This window comes from Blennius ocellaris (assembly GCF_963422515.1).
Source record: "Blennius ocellaris genome assembly, contig: SCAFFOLD_310, whole genome shotgun sequence".
Taxonomy (NCBI): Eukaryota; Metazoa; Chordata; class Actinopteri; order Blenniiformes; family Blenniidae; genus Blennius; species Blennius ocellaris.
The window spans coordinates 10,351-32,422 of NW_027661941.1; the positions used below are offsets into that span (position 1 = coordinate 10,351).

General features: G+C 49.1%; 2 protein-coding genes across 2 annotated transcripts; one reads left to right on the forward strand and one right to left on the reverse strand.

Annotated features, from left to right (window-relative positions):
- Positions 1-708: 708 nt before the first annotated feature.
- slc30a2 (solute carrier family 30 member 2) lies at positions 709-13,814 on the reverse strand (the record flags this gene model as incomplete). The annotated part of the gene is made up of 8 exons (XM_080522011.1): positions 709-854; positions 1,384-1,518; positions 2,204-2,309; positions 3,620-3,836; positions 5,843-5,996; positions 6,074-6,220; positions 6,470-6,675; positions 13,729-13,814. The coding sequence occupies 8 exons, from the start codon at positions 13,812-13,814 to the stop codon at positions 709-711; spliced, it is 1,197 nt and encodes a 398-aa protein (XP_080378137.1).
- Positions 13,815-16,090: 2,276 nt separating this feature from the next.
- LOC308148545 (uridine-cytidine kinase-like 1) lies at positions 16,091-22,064 on the forward strand (the record flags this gene model as incomplete). The annotated part of the gene is made up of 4 exons (XM_080522012.1): positions 16,091-16,173; positions 18,650-18,858; positions 20,337-20,443; positions 21,894-22,064. Coding segments are annotated over 4 exons (570 nt in total), but the record flags the coding sequence as incomplete, so codon positions are not given.
- Between the last annotated feature and the right edge of the window lie 8 nt (positions 22,065-22,072).

Consider the following 22,072-nt stretch of genomic DNA (forward strand, 5'->3'; position numbering starts at 1 on the left):
TTTAAGAACCGCAGAACCTTCCAGAACGTTTGAGAAGAAGAACTTCAGCTAATTCATGCGGAACATTTCTAGAGATCCGGATCCATCCCTGGGTTTCCGTCTCTCTGGTCCTGAACAAACGTCTCGTCCTTTCAGGTTTTTGGTTTGAGACTTTCTGTTTCGTCCTGAAACTTCTAGCACCTGGAGGGACGAGGACGGGGGACGACGGCTCGGTTCTGGAGAACTTTTTCTTGGTGCGTGTCGGTATTTGGTCGGAGCGTCAGACTCCGCCCCCTCCTGACCGGCCAATGGGGTCGCAGCACATCGATTTCTTTTCCCCCCCGTATTTTAATGGTAAACACAACATGCGAACAAACACTGGTTCTGCTTTGGTCAGCAACCGCTGCTCCGGTCCGGTCCGGTCCGGTGCAGTCCGGTCCGGTCCGGTGCAGTCCGGTCCGGTCCAGTCCGATCCAGTCCGGTCCGGACTGGTCCGGTCCGATCCAGTCCGGTCCGGTGCAGTCCGGTCCGGTCCGGTGCAGTCCGGTCCGGCCGGTCCGGTCCGGTGCAGTCCGGTCCGGCCGGTCCGGTCCGGTGCAGTCCGGTCCGGACTGGTCCGATCCGGTCCGGTCCGATCCGGTCCGGTCCGGTGCAGTCCGATCCAGTCCGGTCCGGTCCGGTGCAGTCCGGTCCGGTCCGGTCCGATCCGGTCCGGCCGGTCCGGTCCGGTCAGTCGTGGGGGTCCTGGCAGCCGGGGCAGTGGCTCATGTCGTCACAGTACAGCTCCACCTGGATGGTCACGCTGTGGAAGCCGAACTTGGTGTGAAGCAGCTCAGTGGCTTCCTGCAGGACGGACTGGGAGTCAGCGCCCTCGTCTGGGGGACACAAGGAGGACGTCAGTGCCTGGACTCGTACTCGTACACATACCTGTGTCCTACCTGTAACTGTAATAGTATCTGAAATGAGGTCAGGTGAGGTGAGGTGAGGTCAGGTGAGGTGCGTTCAGGTGAGGTGAGGTGCGTTCAGGTGGGGTGAGTTCAGGTGAGGTGAGGTCAGGTGAGGTGCGTTCAGGTGAGGTGAGGTGCGTTCAGGTGAGGTGAGGTGAGGTGAGTTCAGGTGAGGTGAGTTCAGGTGAGGTGAGTTCAGGTGAGGTGAGTTCAGGTGAGGTGAGGTGCGTTCAGGTGGGGTGAGTTCAGGTGAGGTGAGGTGAGGTGCGTTCAGGTGAGGTGAGTTCAGGTGAGGTGCGTTCAGGTGAGGTGAGGTGAGGTGAGGTGCGTTCAGGTGAGGTGAGGTGAGGTGAGGTGAGGTGAGGTGAGGTGAGGTGAGGTGAGGTGCGTTCAGGTGAGGTGAGGTGAGGTGAGGTGAGGTGAGGTGAGGTGCGTTCAGGTGAGGTGGGGTTGTTACCGATGGCCAGGTGTACGGAGACCAGCGCCTGGCCCAGGTTCAGCGCCCAGAGGTGGAGGCAGTGCAGCGACTTGACGGAGTTCACCGTCAGCAGAACCTCCTTCACCGAGTTGAACTCGATTCCTTTAGGGGAACCTGGAGACACCACACCCAGTGGGTTCTAGCTAGAACCGTCTGGTGGGTTCTAGCTAGAACCGTCTGGTGGAGTTCTGGTTATGGACTCTGGAATGGGGGTACACTCCAGAGTGTGTACTCCAGTCCAGAGTGTGTACTACACTCCAGAGTGTGTACTCCAGTCCAGAGTGTGTACTACACTCCAGAGTGTAGTACTCCACTCCAGAGTGTGTACTCCACTCCAGAGTGTGTACTCCACTCCAGAGTGTGTACTCCACTCCAGAGTGTAGTACTCCAGTCCAGAGTGTGTACTCCACTCCAGAGTGTAGTACTCCAGTCCAGAGTGTGTACTACACTCCAGAGTGTAGTACTCCAGTCCAGAGTGTGTACTACACTCCAGAGTGTAGTACTCCAGTCCAGAGTGTAGTACTCCAGTCCAGAGTGTAGTACTCCAGTCCAGAGTGTGTACTCCAGTCCAGAGTGTGTACTCCACTCCAGAGTGTGTACTCCAGTCCAGAGTGTAGTACTCCAGTCCAGAGTGTGTACTACACTCCAGAGTGTAGTACTCCAGTCCAGAGTGTAGTACTCCAGTCCAGAGTGTGTACTCCAGTCCAGAGTGTAGTACTCCAGTCCAGAGTGTGTACTACACTCCAGAGTGAGTACTCCACTCCAGAGTGTAGTACTCCACTGAGCAGAGGTGGTTTACCTTCCATGAGGATCCTGAAGACGTCCCTCAGGATGGTGACGGTGGTTCCGAGGACGAAGACGGAGAACAGGAAGGTGCAGACGGGATCCGCCACCTTGTACTCCGGCTGAAACAGACGGAGCGAAGCGTCACGTGGCGTCAGACGCCGTCTGGCCGCCGGAGGCCCCGAGGCCCCGAGGACCCGGGTCCCAGCGTGGGACCTGAGGCCCCGAGGCCCCGGCGGCCAGAGCCGACCAGAGCCGAGACCAGGATTCTGGGTCGGTTGAAAACCGCCGCGCGGCTTTTCACCACTTTCTCGTCTTTTTCTAGTCCTCGATGGTAGGACGGTAGGACGGTGGGACGGTAGGACGGTAGGACGGTACGACGATGGGACGGTAGGATGGTGGGACGGTGGGATGGTGGGACAGTGGGACGGTAGGATGGTGGGACGGTGGGATGGTGGGACAGTGGGACGGTAGGACAGTGGGACGGTAGGATGGTGGGACGATGGGACGGTGGGATGGTAGGACAGTGGGACGGTAGGACAGTGGGACGGTAGGATGGTAGGACAGTGGGATGGTGGGACAGTGGGACGGTAGGATGGTGGGACGGTGGGATGGTGGGACAGTGGGACGGTAGGACAGTGGGACGGTAGGATGGTGGGACGATGGGACGGTGGGATGGTAGGACAGTGGGACGGTAGGACAGTGGGACGGTAGGATGGTAGGACAGTGGGATGGTGGGACAGTGGGACGGTAGGATGGTGGGACGGTGGGATGGTGGGACAGTGGGACGGTAGGACAGTGGGACGGTAGGATGGTGGGACGATGGGACGGTGGGATGGTAGGACAGTGGGACGGTAGGACAGTGGGACGGTAGGATGGTAGGACAGTGGGACGGTAGGATGGTAGGACAGTGGGACGGTAGGACAGTGGGACGATGGGACGGTGGGATGGTAGGACAGTGGGACGGTAGGACAGTGGGACGGTAGGATGGTAGGACAGTGGGATGGTGGGACAGTGGGACGGTAGGATGGTGGGACGGTGGGATGGTGGGACAGTGGGACGGTAGGACAGTGGGACGGTAGGATGGTGGGACGATGGGACGGTGGGATGGTAGGACAGTGGGACGGTAGGACAGTGGGACGGTAGGATGGTAGGACAGTGGGACGGTAGGATGGTAGGACAGTGGGACGGTAGGACAGTGGGACGGTAGGACGGTGGGACAGTGGGACGGTAGGACAGTGGGACGGTAGGACGGTGGGACAGTGGGACGGTAGGACAGTGGGACGGTGGGACGGTAGGACGGTGGGACGGTGGGACGATGGGACGGTAGGACAGTGGGACGGTAGGACAGTGGGACGGTAGGATGGTAGGACAGTGGGACGGTAGGATGGTAGGACAGTGGGACGGTAGGACGGCGAAGCGATGATCTGACCCTGAAGTAGATGACGGTGGCGGCCACCATGACGCCGACGCTCTGCAGCAGGTCTCCCACCACGTGGATGAAGGCGGCGCGGACGCTGGTGTTGCCATGGCTACCGAGCAGCGAGTGGCCGTGGTGAGAGGGCGGAGTCCGGCCGTCCTCCTCGATCTGCTGGTAGCCGCTGCCGTGAGTGTGGAGGGTGGTGGAGTGGTGGAGGATGTAGGCCATGCTGCAAGCAGAGGGGAAGATGCTCTATCATCTGGATTACAGGAGGAAGAGGCTCTATAATCTGATGTTAGAGGAGGAAGAGGCTCTATAATCTGGATTACAGGAGGAAGACGCTCTATAATCTGATGTTAGAGGAGGAAGATGCTCTATAATCTGGATTACAGGAGGAAGACGCTCTATAATCTGATGTTAGAGGAGGAAGAGGCTCTATAATCTGATGTTAGAGGAGGAAGATGCTCTATAATCTGATGTTAGAGGAGGATGATGCTCTATAATCTGGATTAGAGGAGGAAGATGCTCTATAATATGATGTTAGAGGAGGAAGATGCTCTATAATCTGGATTAGAGGAGGATGATGCTCTATAATCTGGATTAGAGGAGGAAGATGCTCTATAATCTGGATTAGAGGAGGAAGATGCTCTATAATCTGGATTAGAGGAGGAAGATGCTCTATAATCTGTGTTAGAGGAGGAAGATGCTCTATAATCTGGTGTTAGAGGAGGAAGATGCTCTATAACCTGGATTAGAGGAGTAAGATGCTCTATAATCTGGATTAGAGGAGGAAGATTCTCTATAATCTGGATTAGAGGAGGAAGATGCTCTATAATCTGATGTTAGAGGAGGAAGAGGCTCTATAATCTGGATTACAGGAGGAAGACGCTCTATAATCTGATGTTAGAGGAGGAAGAGGCTCTATAATCTGATGTTAGAGGAGGAAGATGCTCTATAATCTGATGTTAGAGGAGGAAGAGGCTCTATAATCTGGATTACAGGAGGAAGACGCTCTATAATCTGATGTTAGAGGAGGAAGAGGCTCTATAATCTGATGTTAGAGGAGGAAGATGCTCTATAATCTGATGTTAGAGGAGGATGATGCTCTATAATCTGGATTAGAGGAGGAAGATGCTCTATAATCTGATGTTAGAGGAGGAAGATGCTCTATAATCTGGATTAGAGGAGGATGATGCTCTATAATCTGGATTAGAGGAGGAAGATGCTCTATAATCTGGATTAGAGGAGGAAGATGCTCTATAATCTGGATTAGAGGAGGAAGATGCTCTATAATCTGTGTTAGAGGAGGAAGATGCTCTATAATCTGGTGTTAGAGGAGGAAGATGCTCTATAACCTGGATTAGAGGAGTAAGATGCTCTATAATCTGGATTAGAGGAGGAAGATTCTCTATAATCTGGATTAGAGGAGGAAGATGCTCTATAATCTGATGTTAGAGGAGGAAGAGGCTCTATAATCTGGATTACAGGAGGAAGACGCTCTATAATCTGATGTTAGAGGAGGAAGAGGCTCTATAATCTGATGTTAGAGGAGGAAGATGCTCTATAATCTGATGTTAGAGGAGGAAGAGGCTCTATAATCTGGATTACAGGAGGAAGACGCTCTATAATCTGATGTTAGAGGAGGAAGAGGCTCTATAATCTGATGTTAGAGGAGGAAGATGCTCTATAATCTGATGTTAGAGGAGGAAGAGGCTCTATAATCTGGATTACAGGAGGAAGACGCTATATAATCTGATGTTAGAGGAGGAAGATGCTCTATAATCTGGATTACAGGAGGAAGACGCTCTATAATCTGATGTTAGAGGGGGAAGAGGCTCTATAATCTGATGTTAGAGGAGGAAGATGCTCTATAATCTGATGTTAGAGGAGGATGATGCTCTATAATCTGGATTAGAGGAGGAAGATGCTCTATAATCTGATGTTAGATGAGGATGATGCTCTATAATCTGGATTAGAGGAGGAAGATGCTCTATAATCTGGATTAGAGGAGGAAGATGCTCTATAATCTGGATTAGATGAGGAAGATGCTCTATAATCTGGATTAGAGGAGGAAGATGCTCTATAATCTGGATTCGAGGAGGAAGATGCTCTATAATCTGGATTAGAGGAGGAAGATGCTCTATAATCTGGTGTTAGAGGAGGAAGATGCTTTATAATCTGGTGTTAGAGGAGGAAGATGCTCTATAATCTGGATTAGAGGAGGAAGATGCTCACACTATGTTGACCACGACGGCGCAGCCGGACGTCACCAGCATCACATGACCGTCGATCTCGTAGTCGTTCCGGACGATTCTCTCCACGGCTAAATAGACGAGCGCCGCCGTGACGATCCAGATGGACACGACTGAGATGAAAGCTCCGAGGATCTCTGGGGGGGTGTCAAACTGTAAAACCATCCATCCATTCATCCATCACCCCCCCCCCCTCCCCCTCCCCCTCCCCCACCTGATCTGTTCCAGCCATAGTTCATGGTCTTGGTCGGAGGTCTGGACGAGATCCACAGTGAGAACAAGCTCACCATCATACTGCCGAAGTCCGTCAGCAGGTGAGCGGCGTCCGTCATGATGGCCAGGCTGTGAGCCAGGTAGCCTCCTGGGGGGTGGGGGGGGGGGGGGGGAGGAGAGAGAGTCGTCATTGTTTCACGAACCGAAGAGATCTGATCAACTTCAGACTCGTTTTGTTCGGTCCGTGTCGTTTTTCCACCGTCTCCTGTCGGTCGGGAGAACGACTCTCAAACAGTCTGAGGGGTTGACGTCTGTTACTAAACTGTTGTTGTTGTTGTTGTTGTTGTTGTTGTGAGCGTGTGAACAAACAGGAAGGAAGTGACGAGTGTTGTGTTACCGACAACCTCCCCGATCATGAAGACGAGGCAGACGGCGGAGGCGATGCAGAGCTTCTTCCTGGCCAGCAGCTTGTCCACGCCCTCCTCGCCCGCCGGCGCTCTGGGGCCGTGGCAGTGCGCCGCCACCGGACGCTTCAGCTCCAGAGCGCCGCCGTTCTTCAGGGTCAGGCCCGGGTACTGCTGCTGCTTCGGGTCCGGGAAGGAGCTGAGGACCACAGCCAGAGGTCAACCAGGGCGAGAAACCACGACGGGTCAAGAAACGATGAGGGTCAAGAAACAATGAGGGGTCAAGAAACGATGAGGGGTCAAGAAACGACGAGAGTCAAGAAACAATGAGGGGTCAAGAAACGATGAGGGGTCAAGAAACGACAAGAGTCAAGAAACAATGAGGGTCAAGAAACGATGAGGGGTCAAGAAACGATGAGGGGTCAAGAAACGACAAGAGTCAAGAAACAATGAGGGTCAAGAAACGATGAGGGGTCAAGAAACGACAAGAGTCAAGAAACGACGAGAGTCAAGAAACGATGTGGGGTCAAGAAACGATGAGGGGTCAAGAAACGATGAGAGTCAAGAAACGATGAGGGGTCAAGAAACGACGAGAGTCAAGAAACGATGTGGGGTCAAGAAACGATGAGGGGTCAAGAAACGACAAGAGTCAAGAAACAATGAGGGGTCAAGAAACGATGAGGGGTCAAGAAACGACAAGAGTCAAGAAACAATGAGGGTCAAGAAACGATGAGGGGTCAAGAAACGATGAGGGGTCAAGAAACGATGAGAGTCAAGAAACGATGAGGGGTCAAGAAACGACGAGAGTCAAGAAACGATGTGGGGTCAAGAAACGATGTGGGGTCAAGAAACGATGAGAGTCAAGAAACGATGAGGGGTCAAGAAACGACGAGAGTCAAGAAACGATGAGGGGTCAAGAAACGATGAGGGGTCAAGAAACGACAAGAGTCAAGAAACGACGAGAGTCAAGAAACGATGTGGGGTCAAGAAACGATGAGGGGTCAAGAAACGATGAGGGGTCAAGAAACGACAAGAGTCAAGAAACGATGAGGGGTCAAGAAACGATGAGGGGTCAAGAAACGACAAGAGTCAAGAAACGACGAGAGTCAAGAAACGATGTGGGGTCAAGAAACGATGAGGGGTCAAGAAACGATGAGAGTCAAGAAACGATGAGGGGTCAAGAAACGACGAGAGTCAAGAAACGATGTGGGGTCAAGAAACGATGAGGGGTCAAGAAACGACAAGAGTCAAGAAACAATGAGGGGTCAAGAAACGATGAGGGGTCAAGAAACGACAAGAGTCAAGAAACAATGAGGGGTCAAGAAACGATGAGGGGTCAAGAAACGACAAGAGTCAAGAAACAATGAGGGTCAAGAAACGATGAGGGGTCAAGAAACGATGAGGGGTCAAGAAACGATGAGAGTCAAGAAACGATGAGGGGTCAAGAAACGACGAGAGTCAAGAAACGATGTGGGGTCAAGAAACGATGAGGGGTCAAGAAACGACAAGAGTCAAGAAACAATGAGGGTCAAGAAACGATGTGGGGTCAAGAAACGATGAGGGGTCAAGAAACGACGAGAGTCAAGAAACGATGTGGGGTCAAGAAACGACGAGAGTCAAGAAACGATGTGGGGTCAAGAAACGATGAGGGGTCAAGAAACGACAAGAGTCAAGAAACAATGAGGGGTCAAGAAACGATGAGGGGTCAAGAAACGACAAGAGTCAAGAAACAATGAGGGTCAAGAAACGATGAGGGGTCAAGAAACTATGAGGGGTCAAGAAACGATGAGAGTCAAGAAACGATGAGAGTCAAGAAACGATGAGGGGTCAAGAAACGACGAGAGTCAAGAAACAATGAGGGGTCAAGAAACGATGAGGGGTCAAGAAACGACAAGAGTCAAGAAACAATGAGGGTCAAGAAACGATGAGGGGTCAAGAAACGATGAGAGTCAAGAAACGATGAGGGGTCAAGAAACGACAAGAGTCAAGAAACAATGAGGGTCAAGAAACGATGAGGGGTCAAGAAACGATGAGAGTCAAGAAACGATGAGGGGTCAAGAAACGATGAGGGGTCAAGAAACGATGAGGGGTCAAGAAACGACAAGAGTCAAGAAACAATGAGGGGTCAAGAAACGATGAGGGGTCAAGAAACGACAAGAGTCAAGAAACAATGAGGGTCAAGAAACGATGAGGGGTCAAGAAACGATGAGAGTCAAGAAACGATGAGGGGTCAAGAAACGATGAGGGGTCAAGAAACGATGAGGGGTCAAGAAACGACAAGAGTCAAGAAACAATGAGGGGTCAAGAAACGATGAGGGGTCAAGAAACGACAAGAGTCAAGAAACAATGAGGGTCAAGAAACGATGAGGGGTCAAGAAACGATGAGGGGTCAAGAAACGATGAGAGTCAAGAAACGATGAGGGGTCAAGAAACGACGAGGGGTCAAGAAACGACGAGGGGTCAAGAAACGATGAGGGGTCAAGAAACGATGAGGGTCAAGAAATGATGAGGGTCAAGAAACGACGAGGGGTCAAGAAACGATGAGGGGTCAAGAAACGATGAGGGTCAAGAAATGATGAGGGGTCAAGAAACGATGAGGGTCAAGAAACGATGAGGGGTCAAGAAACGACGAGGGGTCAAGAAACGATGAGGGGTCAAGAAACGATGAGGGGTCAAGAAACGACAAGAGTCAAGAAACAATGAGGGGTCAAGAAACGATGAGGGGTCAAGAAACGACAAGAGTCAAGAAACAATGAGGGTCAAGAAACGATGAGGGGTCAAGAAACGATGAGAGTCAAGAAACGATGAGGGGTCAAGAAACGACCAGGGGTCAAGAAATGACGAGGGGTCAAGAAACGATGAGAGTCAAGAAACGACGAGAGTCAAGAAACGATGAGGGGTCAAGAAACGACGAGGGTCAAGAAACGATGAGGGTCAAGAAACGATGAGGGTCAAGAAACGACGAGGGGTCAAGAAACGACGAGGGGTCAAGAAACGATGAGGGGTCAAGAAACGATGAGGGTCAAGAAATGATGAGGGGTCAAGAAACGATGAGGGTCAAGAAACGATGAGGGGTCAAGAAACGACGAGGGGTCAAGAAACGATGAGGGTCAAGAAACGATGAGGGTCAAGAAACAAGAGATCAAGGTGTTAACTTCAAAGCAACAACACCAATTCATCAAGGTTGGTTTCAGTGGTAGGGTCGGATCCAGGGTCAGTTGGTCAGTTGGTCAGTTGGTCAGTTGGTCTGTTGGTCAGTTGGTCTGTTGGTCAGTTGGTCAGTTGGTCAGTTGGTCAGTTGGTCAGTTGGTCAGTTGGTCTGTTGTTTGGTCAGTTGGTCAGTTGGTCAGTTGGTCAGTTGGTCAGTTGTTTGGTTAGTTGGTCAGTTGGTCAGTTGGTCAGTTGGTCAGTTGGTCCATCAGACCGACTGACTGTCCACTCGGTTGTTTTATTCCTCCACAGTCTTTAGTCGCCGGTTCCTTCATACATTATCCAATATTTGATTTTTCACTCTTCTTCTTCTTAATTTTTTTAAGGCGGTAAAGGAAACCCCCCTCCCCCTCCCCTCCCCCCTCCCCCCTCCCCCCCTCCCCCCCCAGGTGACACGCCTCCGGCTGCTCACCGTGACCCACTGTACACCTGGACCCTCTCTTCACCTGCCGTCACACTCACTGCACCGGAGCACCTCGCCACTTTAACACACACGCACGCACGCACGCACACACACACACACACACACACACACACACACACACACACACACACACACACACACGACGCACACACACACACACACACATCCAGGTTGCAGTGTGACGGTGGAGCAGCGACGGAGTGATGATGTTGCTAATGAGGTGGAAAAAAACTAATTTGGTCTCACTTGAGATAACCACACACACACACACACACACACACACACACACACACACACACACACACACACACACACACACACACACACACACACTGCAGTAGATGAGGAACCTTTATCAGTCTCGTCTCGTCTCGAGGGACGTCCGAACTGAAAAGGAGCAGCGGAGCGGAAAAAACGAATCTGTTCGATTAAAACGGTGCGACGAGAGAGAGACACTCCCCCGACACACACACACACACACACACACACACACACACACACACACACACACACACACACACAGTCTGCAGAGATGAAGTCGTGTTTTATCAGAAATAAAAATGATCTGCAGATACTTAAAACAATAAAATAAAATGTTGGCGCCAGGCAAACAAAATGACGGACTTGACGTAGCCAACAACGACTCAACGGCGGTCGTACAAACAGTCGTACAGTCGTACAAACAGTCGTAGTCGTACAAACAGTCGTACAGTCGTACAAACAGTCGTACAAACAGTCATACAGTCATACAAACAGTCATACAAACAGTCGTACGGTCATACAAACAGTCGTACAGACAGTCATACAGTCGTACAAACAGTCGTACAGTCGTACAGTCATACAAACAGTCGTACAAACAGTCGTACAGTCATACAAACAGTCGTACAAACAGTCGGACTCGGTGTGGCGAGCGCCGACTTTCCCGAGCCGTTCGGTTGATTTTTTTGTCTGAATTTGTACAACAGAAAAAAAAAAAGAAGGGAATTTTCCCGCCAGAGGACGACGCGGAGAAGCTAACATGCTAACGCTAACATCGCTTTACTTCCGTGAAATAAATTCAGACTCAACGAGTGAGAAACTCTAAATCTCTAACGTCTGGAGCTGTTGGACCGTTTTTAGAGGGTTTATGCTGGGATGCTAATGCTAATGCTAAAGCTAGTGCTAATCACAGCTACGGTGGATCGGAACCAACCAAGTGAGATGAAGTCAAACGACGAGTCTCAGTCGATAGAAACCGTCTTGAAAAGTTGATATTTTCATTGTTACTTTGTGGGAATAGAAAAAATTAACTAGAGCTACACTCGGTAGAGCGTAGTTTTAACTAGAGCTACACTCAGTAGAGCGTAGTTTTAACTAGAGCTACACTCAGTAGAGCGTAGTTGTAACCAGAGCTACACTCGGTAGAGCGCAGTTTTAACTAGAGCTACACTTGGTAGAGCGCAGGTTTAACTAGAGCTACACTCGGTAGAGCGCAGTTTTAACCAGAGCTACACTCAGTAGAGCGCAGTTTTAACCAGAGCTATACTCGGTAGAGCGCAGTTTTAACTAGAGCTACACTTGGTAGAGCGCAGTTTTAACTAGAGCTACACTCAGTAGAGTGCAGTTTTAACTAGAGCTACACTCGGTAGAGCGCATGTTTAACTAGAGCTACACTCAGTAGAGTGCAGTTTTAACTAGAGCTACACTCGGTAGAGTGCAGTTTTAACTAGAGCTACACTCGGTAGAGCATAGTTTTAACTAGAGCTACACTCGGTAGAGTGTAGTTTTCTTCACCTCTCCATCATCTGTCCTGTTGAGCAGAATCCAGATGTGATGCAGTTTAATTCAGAATCCAGATGTGGTACGGTTTAACCTCCCTGCCCTACAGGAACCTTACCTTCACCTCCACTCCAAGAAGAAAGAAGGGAAACGGAATGAAGGGAAGAAATTAGAAAAACAAAAGAGAAGAAACTCTTGTTTTGAAGGTTCAAATGAAGTTTCTTCTGCAGAGAATCAAAGTGTTTGACTTCTCTGGTTAATCTGGATTAAATCTGGATTAAATCTGGATTACATCGACCTGCTCAACCTTCATTTCTCGATCATTTCTAACATTTCTGTTCTTTAAAAGTCATTTTTTGTTCCGGTTTAAAACGCGAAAATGAATAAAAGCGGGACCAAGAACAAAACCACGTCGCGCTCCGAGATTCAATCACACGTTCAACGAAACGTAACGAAACTCAGAGTATCTGAATGTAACGCGACTCCAAACACTGAAATCACATCGAATCAAAGGCCGAAGATTTAAAATTAAATATATATATAAAGGTTTTATTTAATTTTATTGAAGCAAATGTTATTTTTTTCTTCTCCTATTTTCATTTATCTCGTTTATTCGCGCAACAAACTGCAGTTTTTAAACGTATTTATCTTTAAAAAACCTTAAACACGGTAAACATGCGCGAGAAATGGTGCGTGAAATCCCAGATGTGAAGCCATCTGTGTGTGTGTGTGTGTGTGTGTGTGCGTGCGTGTGTGTGTGTGTGTGTGCGTGTGCGTGTGCGTGCGTGTGTGTGTGTGTGTGTGCGTGTGTGTGTGCGTGCGTGTGCGTGCGTGTGTGTGTGTGTGCGTGTGTGTGTGTGTGTGTGTGTGTGCGTGCGTGTGCGTGCATGTGTGTGTGTGTGTGTGTGCGTGTGTGTGTGCGTGCGTGTGCGTGCGTGTGTGTGTGTGTGTGTGTGTGTGAGAGAGTGAATTCCTCATTACATTAATGTTCATACATTTATTTTATATTAATATTATCTTCTGTTTTTTATTTTCAAATCTTAAGAATTTGAGTTAAAAAGTGTGAAAGATGACGAAAACACGCAAATTGGTTTTTTTTTAGTTTGTTTTTTTTTTTAAACAAAAAAAAAACGAACATAAATTCAACAATATCCTCGGTTATTGTTTTTTAAAGAAAAAAGCTGATTTCCGCAGGACGGCGGCGCGTTTTTGCGCAGAATTTCTCACGTGTCTTCAGTAAAAACGGACCTTAACCGATCATTAATACTCTGGATTTTATTTCATAAAAACAAATCTTTTATTCATTTAGATTCTTAGTTGATCGTCTTGAGGCCTCGAGGCTCTTTGGCGTTTTATTTTTTATTTTCTGTTGCGATTTAATAAAAAAAAAACAAAAAAAAAACCAACGTTAAATTAGAATTTGTTCAAACCTTCAAACACGTTGAATCAAATAAATCAAATTAGGATTATTGTTCTATTATATTTACATTAAAACGTTTCTTTGCTTTTTCACATTTTAATGTTTAAAGTTGGGCTTTTTTTTTCCTGCGGCGGCAAGAAGTGTGTGTGTGTGTGTGTGTGTGTGTGTGTGTGTGTGTGTGTGTGTGTGTGTGTGTGTGTGTGTGTGTGTGTGTGTGTGTGTGTGTGAGTGTGTGTGTGTGTGTGTGTGCGGGTCATTAGTCTCAGTCTGTCCACAGTCAAGCGGAGCGCGAAAATGAATTTGTTCATTCAAATACATAAAGTGCTCCGCATGCACCCCCCCCCCCCCTCCTCCCCCCCCCCCCCCTCCTCCCTCGGGCTTTCTGATACCCTCGGGGGGTAACAATGAATACCCCCCCCCCCCCCCCCCCCCTCTCCCACCTCTGTAGTTTGAGAGAATACGTCCTGCCGCCGCTCCGCTCGTCGATCAGCTGGGATTTCTCCGAGTTCCCACCGGGGTGTTCCATTAGTCCAGGAGCTCCGAGGAGGAGGAGGAGGAGGAGGAGGAGGAGGAGGAGGAGAGCTGCGGCTGAAGGCGGTGAGAAGGAGGTCCAGGAGGAGGAGGTCCAGGAGGAGGAGGTCCAGGAGGAGGAGGTCCAGGAGGAGGAGGTCCAGGAGGAGGAGGTCCGCTCCGAGGATCAGTGGAAAAGAGGAAGAAGAGGAGAGGAAGACTTCCAGAGAAGAGAATCCTTCTTCATGGCGCGGTGAGGAAGAGGAGGAGGAGGAAGAGGAGGTGCAGGAGGAGCAGGAGGTGCAGGAGGAGCAGCGGCAGGCTGCTCTACAGCAGGAGGTGAGGAGGAGGTGACTGGACTCTGAGCCTCCAACACGCGGCTGCAGCAGCGCTGAAACACTGCGGCTCTCAGCGGACCGTGTGTGTGTGTGTGTGTGTGTGTGTGTGTGTGTGTGTGTGTGTGTGTGTGTGTGTGTGTGTGTGTGTGTGTGTGTGTGTGTGTGTGTGTGTGTGTGTTCACGTCACTTCACGTTCCTCCCCAGGGACTGGAACCACTGTAACATCTGTATTTACTCCAAGTAACGGATTACATTTTGGGGCAGTAACTGATACTTAAGGTCCGACTCGTCGTTTGATGATAGTAATCGGAGGAAGTAACTAATTACAAATACTCGCTTTTCTGTAACGAAATAGTTTTTTTTAAAAATTACATTCACGAGTATTTTGTACAAATGTAATTTATTACTCAAAACATAAACAGTAACGTAAAAATGCGGATTTAATTTGTTAGAATCTTTTTATAATTGTATCTAATGTAAAAGAAATGAATACCAATAATATCAAATAATGATAATGATGAATGATATAAGAAATATACATCTCAGATAATATAATGAAATTATAACCATCAAAAATAAAAGAAATCATTAATAATTAGAATAATAATAATACATTTAGTATTAATTTACCATTATTCTAATTGTATGTAATAATTTAATTATTAAATACCAAATATAATATATATGTAACTTTATTCCATATTAATATAGTAATAATTTACTGAAGGTGATTAATAAAGTAGGGTTCAAAGCTACTGAGAGGGTTCAAAGCTACTGAGAGGGTTCAAAGCTACTCAGAGGGTTCAAAGCTACTCAGAGGGTTCAAGGCTACTCAGAGGGTTTGAGGCTACTCAGAGGGTTCAAAGCTACTCAGAGGGTTCAAAGCTACTCAGAGGGTTCAAAGCTACTCAGAGGGTTCAAGGCTACTCAGAGGGATTGAGGCTACTCAGAGGGTTCAAAGCTACTCAGAGGGTTCAAGGCTACTCAGAGGGTTCCAGGCTACTCAGAGGGTTCGAGGCTACTCAGAGGGTTCCAGGCTACTCAGAGGGTTCGAGGCTACTCAGAGGGATTGAGGCTACTCAGAGGGTTCAAGGCTACTCAGAGGGATTGAGGCTACTCAGAGGGTTCGAGGCTACTCAGAGGGATTGAGGCTACTCAGAGGGTTCCAGGCTACTCAGAGGGTTCGAGGCTACTCAGAGGGTTCGAGGCTACTCAGAGGGTTTGAGGCTACTCAGAGGGTTCCAGGCTACTCAGAGGGATTGAGGCTACTCAGAGGGTTCCAGGCTACTCAGAGGGTTTGAGGCTACTCAGAGGGTTCGAGGCTACTCAGAGGGTTTGAGGCTACTCAGAGGGTTTGAGGCTACTCAGGGGGTTCGAGGCTACTCAGAGGGATTGAGGCTACTCAGAGGGTTCGAGGCTACTCAGAGGGTTTGAGGCTACTCAGAGAGGTTCGAGGCTACTCAGAGGGTTCGAGGCTACTCAGAGGGATTGAGGCTACTCAGATAGCATGTTTAACACGCTATCTGAGTAGCATAAAACAAAACATGTCTATAAAACAAAACATGTAATTTCCATCAATATTTCCCTGAATTGAATTTTACTTTAATTATTGATAAACATTTTTATTTACTTCCTTGTGTATTTATTATGTAGGTCACGAATGCTAGCACACTGCTAATGCTAATGCATATTGACAATTGACTGTGGGACGAAAAGAAAATGGAAAAACAGAATAGAAGTTATTTTGTTTTTGTCTTGTTTTCTCTGACGATCCAAATAAATAAAAACAAAATATTAAAGTCAATTAAAAAAAAACCAAAACAACTCCTGCTTCTTCTCAACAGATTGTCTCCGTCGAAGTTCATTTTTCGGACACCCCAAAAACGTCACATCCGGGGGATGTTCGGTGACGTCATGACGCAGCCCCCTGTTTTTTGTTTTTTTTGGAGCCAACATGGCGGCCGCAGGCAGCAGCTGCAGCGGCAGCCGTGGAGTGGAAGAGCCGCGGGGGGACGCAGCGACGTCCCGGGCCGACAGGTGAGCTCGCCGGCTCGGGGGAAGAGGGAGGGGGGGTTCGTCCGTCCGTCCGTCCGTCCGTCCGTCCGTCCGTCCGTCCGTCCTCCGGGCCGGGCAGAGGGGAGGCTTCCGGGCCGGGCAGAGGAGTCCTGGAGGCGGGGAGGAGGGGCTGCGAGGCTCGCTGCGCGGTTCCACACGCACGCGCTGAAAGAAACGCCAGGAAAAGTAAAAAAATGAGAAGTAAAAAAACGTTCTTGCGAAGTTATTGAAACATTTCCTCCTCAAATACCTTAGAAATGTAACTAAATCTCAATGTTGGGATTTAAATAAATGAACTTGGGAATGTTTTTTACACCAAAACAAACACTAGGGGACCTTCTGCGCATGCGCCGGTAAACAAACATGGCGGCCGTATTCTGGAATTTGGAATCAATTAGATGATAGATAGATAATTACTTTATTCATCCCCGAAGGGAAATTGTTTTGTTGCAGCAATCTGGTACATACGAATATTATAAAATACAATAGAATAGAAATAAAAGTAAAATATTAAGACATAAAGGTATAAGACATAAAGTAAAACACAGAACGGAACATGGACACTTAGAAATAAGACGAGATCAAAGCAAGATCAATAAATAGTAAGGTGCAGTGGCAGAGCCATTAGAAGTAGGCATTGTATAGCCTGGTTCCGTTGAGCCGGACTGGGTTCCAGCTTCAGAACCTCCTGGTTCCGTTGAGCCGGACTGGGTTCCAGCTTCAGAACCTCCTGGTTCCGTTGAGCCGGACTGGGTTCCAGCTTCAGAACCTCCTGGTTCCGTTGACCCGGACTGGGTTCCGGGTTCAGAACCTCCTGGTTCCGTTGACCCGGACTGGGTTCCAGGTTCAGAACCTCCTGGTTCCGTTGACCCGGACTGGGTTCCAGGTTCAGAACCTCCTGGTTCCGTTGACCCGGACTGGGTTCCAGTGGTTTTCCCGCCAAGTGATGAGAGTCTTACTCATGCGAGCGGCGGTCCGGCCGCGCCGCCTCCCGGGGGCCGCGGTGTGATTTCCTGGAGAGGCCAGGCGAGTCCCCCTCCCTCCCCCTCAGCCACACCGACAGCAGAGACCCCCCGCGGAGAGGCGAGCTGGGACGGGGGGGAGAGAGAGACCCCCCTCACCCCCCCCACCCGGGAGTCAGCTGACTCCTTCCTCTGACTCTCTGCGGGACATCAGAGCGTCTGCAGGTCCTCCAGAGCGCCACCGTCTCCACTACGTCTCATGAGGACGGAGACGGTGGAGACGTTGGACTCTGGAGGACCTGCAGACGCTCTGAAGGAGAAGTCGGCGCCGGGGCGGCGGCGCCGGGCCGCCATGAGCGAAGGACACGTTTCTGATGGCGGCTCACCTTTATGTCACTTTCTTTTCCAAACAATCAAGAACAGCAACAACTCGGGATGCACCGATACCGAGTACTATCCTTTAGCACCGATACCGAGTACTATCCTTTAGCACCGATACCGAGTACTATCCTTTAGCACCGATACCGAGTACTATCCTTTAGCGCCGATACCGAGTACTATCGTTTAGCGCCGATACCGAGTACTATCCTTTAGCGCCGATACCGAGTACTATCCTTTAGCGCCGATACCGAGTACTATCCTTTAGCGCCGATACCGAGTACTATCCTTTAGCGCCGATACCGAGTACAATCCTTTAGCGCCGATACCGAGTACAATCCTTTAGCGCCGATACCGAGTGCTATCCTTTAGCACCGATACCACAGTACGAGTACTATCCTTTAGCACCGATACCGAGTACTATCCTTTAGCGCCGATACCACAGTACGAGTACTATCCTTTAGCACCAATACCGAGTACTATCCTTTAGCGCCGATACCGAGTACTATCCTTTAGCGCGATACCGAGTACTATCCTTTAGCACCGATACCACAGTACGAGTATTATCCTTTAGCACCGATCCCACAGTACGAGTACTATCCTTTAGAGCCGATACCGAGTACTATCCTTTAGCATAGCATCCACAGTACGAGTACTCACCTTTAGCACCGATACCACTTTATTAGTATGAGTACTCGCCTTTCGCCACTTGATACTGAGTACTGATACCAGTACAAAATCTTAGCTACTTGGTACCGAGTACTGATACCAGCGCTAACGTTTAGCTTCTTGCCGATACCAAGTACCTATTCGAGAACTAACATTTAGCTACTTGCCGACTCTGGGGATGAAGTTGCTGGTGATGTACGATTTTTTTTATATGAATATAATTTACAGTCTGTCTTACTTTTGTCATTCTCATTAATATTAAAGAATCTCTGAACCGCGATGTCGCTCGTACTCTCTTGTGTACCTGCTGACGTCATGTAGTACTGGAGTTTTGAGGACTCCGACACACCGGTATCAGGTACCGGTATCGGTGCGTCCTGTCGGCGGTAGAAGTTGGATTTCAGTTTGTCTGAGTGAAAAGACGTGAACGTCACCGTCTCGTTGTTCAGCGGCGGCGGAGACGACCCCCTGGACGGCCTGTCCGCCCGCGTCCCCCGCTGTCCCCTCACGCCGTCGCTGTCGCCACGGAAACGGACCACGAGTCAGTCGAAGACGGATCCGCCGCTGCTGAGGACCAACAAAGGGACCATCTACACGGCGGGCAGGCCGCCGTGGTACAACGTGACCGGGACCACCTTCAAGGAGGCCTTCGTCATCGGTGAGTCGGCAGAAGACGTCTCCGCGGCGTTTTCTTTCTCCAGCGACGAGGTGACGTCACGGAAAACTCTCCGCGGGTGGAGCCGTTATATATCGTACCTCATCCTGCTGTCGGGACACCCCTTGTCAGAATGGCTAAAGTAGCTAACAGTGCTGAAATACCTAAATTAGCTAACAGTGCTGAAATACCTAAATTAGCTAACAGTGCTGAAATACCTAAATTAGCTAACAGTGCTGAAATACCTAAATTAGCTAACAGTGCTGAAATACCTAAATTAGCTAACAGTGCTGAAATAGTTAAACTAGCTAACAGTGCTGAAATACCTAAATTAGCTAACATGCTAAATAGCTAAATTAGCTAATGTGCTTAAATAGCTAAATTAGCTAACAGTGCTGAAATACCTAAATTAGCTAACAGTGCTTAAATACCTAAATTAGCTAACAGTGGCTGAAATACCTAAATTAGCTAACAGTGCTGAAATACCTAAATTAGCTAACAGCGCTGAAATAGTTTAAACTAGCTAACAGTGCTGAAATACCTAAATTAGCTAACATGCTTAAATAGCTAAATTAGCTTAATGTGCTTAAATAGCTAAATTAGCTAACAGTGCTGAAATACCTAAATTAGCTACAACAGTGCTTAAATACCTAAAATTAGCTAACAGTGCTGAAATAGTTAAACTAGCTAACAGTGCTGAAATACCTAAATTAGCTAACATACTTAAGTAGCTAAATTAGCTAACATACTTAAGTAGCTAAATTAGCTAATGTGCTGTGAAAAAATTGCTGTGAAAGTGAAACAGTTTAAGTGATAAAAGTTTCCTTCAAACCTTCAAATACTTTATAACCCGATAAATTAATTTTGTGTGTGTGTGGTGTGTGCGTGCGTGTGTTGTGCGCTACGCGCGTGTGTGTGTCTTTATGTGGGTGTGTGTCTCTGTGTGTGTGGGGTGTGTGTGTGTGTGTGTGTGTGTGTGTGTGTGTGTGCGCTCATTTCACCCTCTGCTGCACGGCCTCGTCGTAACGAAAAGCTCAGTGAACCTTCAGGTTACGACAGAATCTCCTGTACTTTGTGTTTGACGAGTCCGGTGAAAGACGGAGCGACGCGCGGTGCGCTCTTTGAAAGGCCGAACACCGGCGGCGGTTATTTAACGCCATGATTCACGCTCCGCCTGCCAAGGAAGCCTCTGAGGCGCCGCCAGCCTCCGGCAGCCCCGCAGGCTAACGTAGCCTCGCGCCTTCCTCTTGCGCAGCGCTAGCTAGCAGGCACGCTTTGATCATGTTTAGCACGTAGCATCGCGGGCGCGTGAACCGCGGAAGTTTCGGCGAATCTCGAAATCCTCGAATCGACGAACCAGGAAGTGAAAGTTCACCTGATCCAGGTTCACTTCTGGTTGACCTCTGAGAAGATCTGGAGGAGTGTTTAACCCCCTCCCCCCTCCCTCCCCCCTCCCCCCTCCCCCCCCCCCTCCCCCCCAGGACTGTGTGGAGGCAGCGCTTCAGGTAAAACCACGGTGGCCAATAAGATCATCGAGGCTCTGGACGTCCCCTGGGTCGTCCTTCTCTCCATGGACTCGTTCTACAAGGTACCGACTGTCCATCGCTAACCAGCTCTTGAGCTAACCAGGTTAGCGCCAACGATTGGAGCCTCTTGTGTGTGTGTGTGTGTGTGAGGATGCTAATCCCCGGTGGCTAATTAGCCTCTAATGAGAACATTAGCCGTTGCAGTGGAACTCGTCTCTCTTTCGCTCTCATTTCAGCCTGAAGAGTAAAAAAAGCAACACTAGACGTCAGATTATCGGAGATTAACACAGATTACACAGCAGCTGCTTTCCTGCAGCTCCTCCAGGTTCGGTTTTTTATTTCCGCTGAACTCGCCGCTCCGCTCCGCCGAGCCGCCCCCGTCTCATTTAACAGTCGAGGGGCGGCGCTTTTTAAAGGTCGAGCACAAAAATGTGTCCCGGGAATTTCCACCGCGTCGAAAAGTTGAGTGTGGGGGAAGGGCGAGGAAGTGTCTGGAGGCCACGCCGCTCCTCGTCGCGGCGTTTAGCATGTAGCATGTAGCCCTGAAACTCCAACCTCCGCGTATCGTGAATTACTCTTCGTGGCGTCAGTACTCAGGATCAGGAAGGAGAAGTACCTTTAATAACGAAGTTGAGCTTCAATGTTCGTCTGCGTTTGTTTATTTATCGAGTTCTACGTATGTATTTTATCAACATCTCCAAAACTACTATCCTTTAGCACCGATACCACTTTAGTAGTACGAGTATCGCTTTTAGCACCGATACCACTTTATTAGTACGAGTATCGCTTTTAGCACCGATACCACTTTATTAGGACGAGTATCGCCTTTAGCGCCGATACCACTTTATTAGTACGAGTATCGCTTTTAGCGCCGATACCACTTTATTAGTACGAGTACTCGCCAATACCACTTTATTCGTACGAGTACTTGCCTTTAGCACCGATACCACTTTATTAGGACAAGTATCGCCTTTAGCAACCGATACCACTTTATTAGGACAAGTATCGCCTTTAGCACCGATACCACTTTATTAGGACGAGTATCGCCTTTAGCACCGATACCACTTTATTAGGACAAGTATCGCCTTTAGCACCGATACCACTTTATTAGGACGAGTATCGCCTTTAGCACCGATACCACTTTATTAGGACAAGTATCGCCTTTAGCACCGATACCACTTTATTAGTACGAGTACTCGCCTTTAGCGTTTCCGAATAAATCTCCAAACTGTGAGAGAGATTGAAAAGTTCCACACAAAGCAGACGGGAGCGGCGCCTCACAGAGATCAAAGGAGATCAGCGTATGTTGCCATGGAGACGCTCCCCGCTCAGTGCTTCAAACGGTGGTCTAGCAACCTGACAGGCCAGTTAGCATCGATATGAGCTAACGGCTATCCGCAAACACTCCTGCGCTCTACCGAGTGTAGCTCTAGGTCTTCAAAGCGGCATCAAGTCGCGGTGCGGCTGCTTTGTGTCTCTCTCCAGCTCCGTGTCGCGTCTCTTTGATCTCAGGTGTTGAGCGAAGAGGAGCAGGATCTAGCCGCCAGGAACGAGTACAACTTCGACCGACCCGACGCCTTCGACTTCGAGCTGCTGGTCTCCGTCCTGCGCAAGTTGAAGAAAGGCAAGAGCATCAAGGTGCCGGTTTACGACTTCACTTCCCACTGCCGGCGCAAAGAATGGGTGAGAAC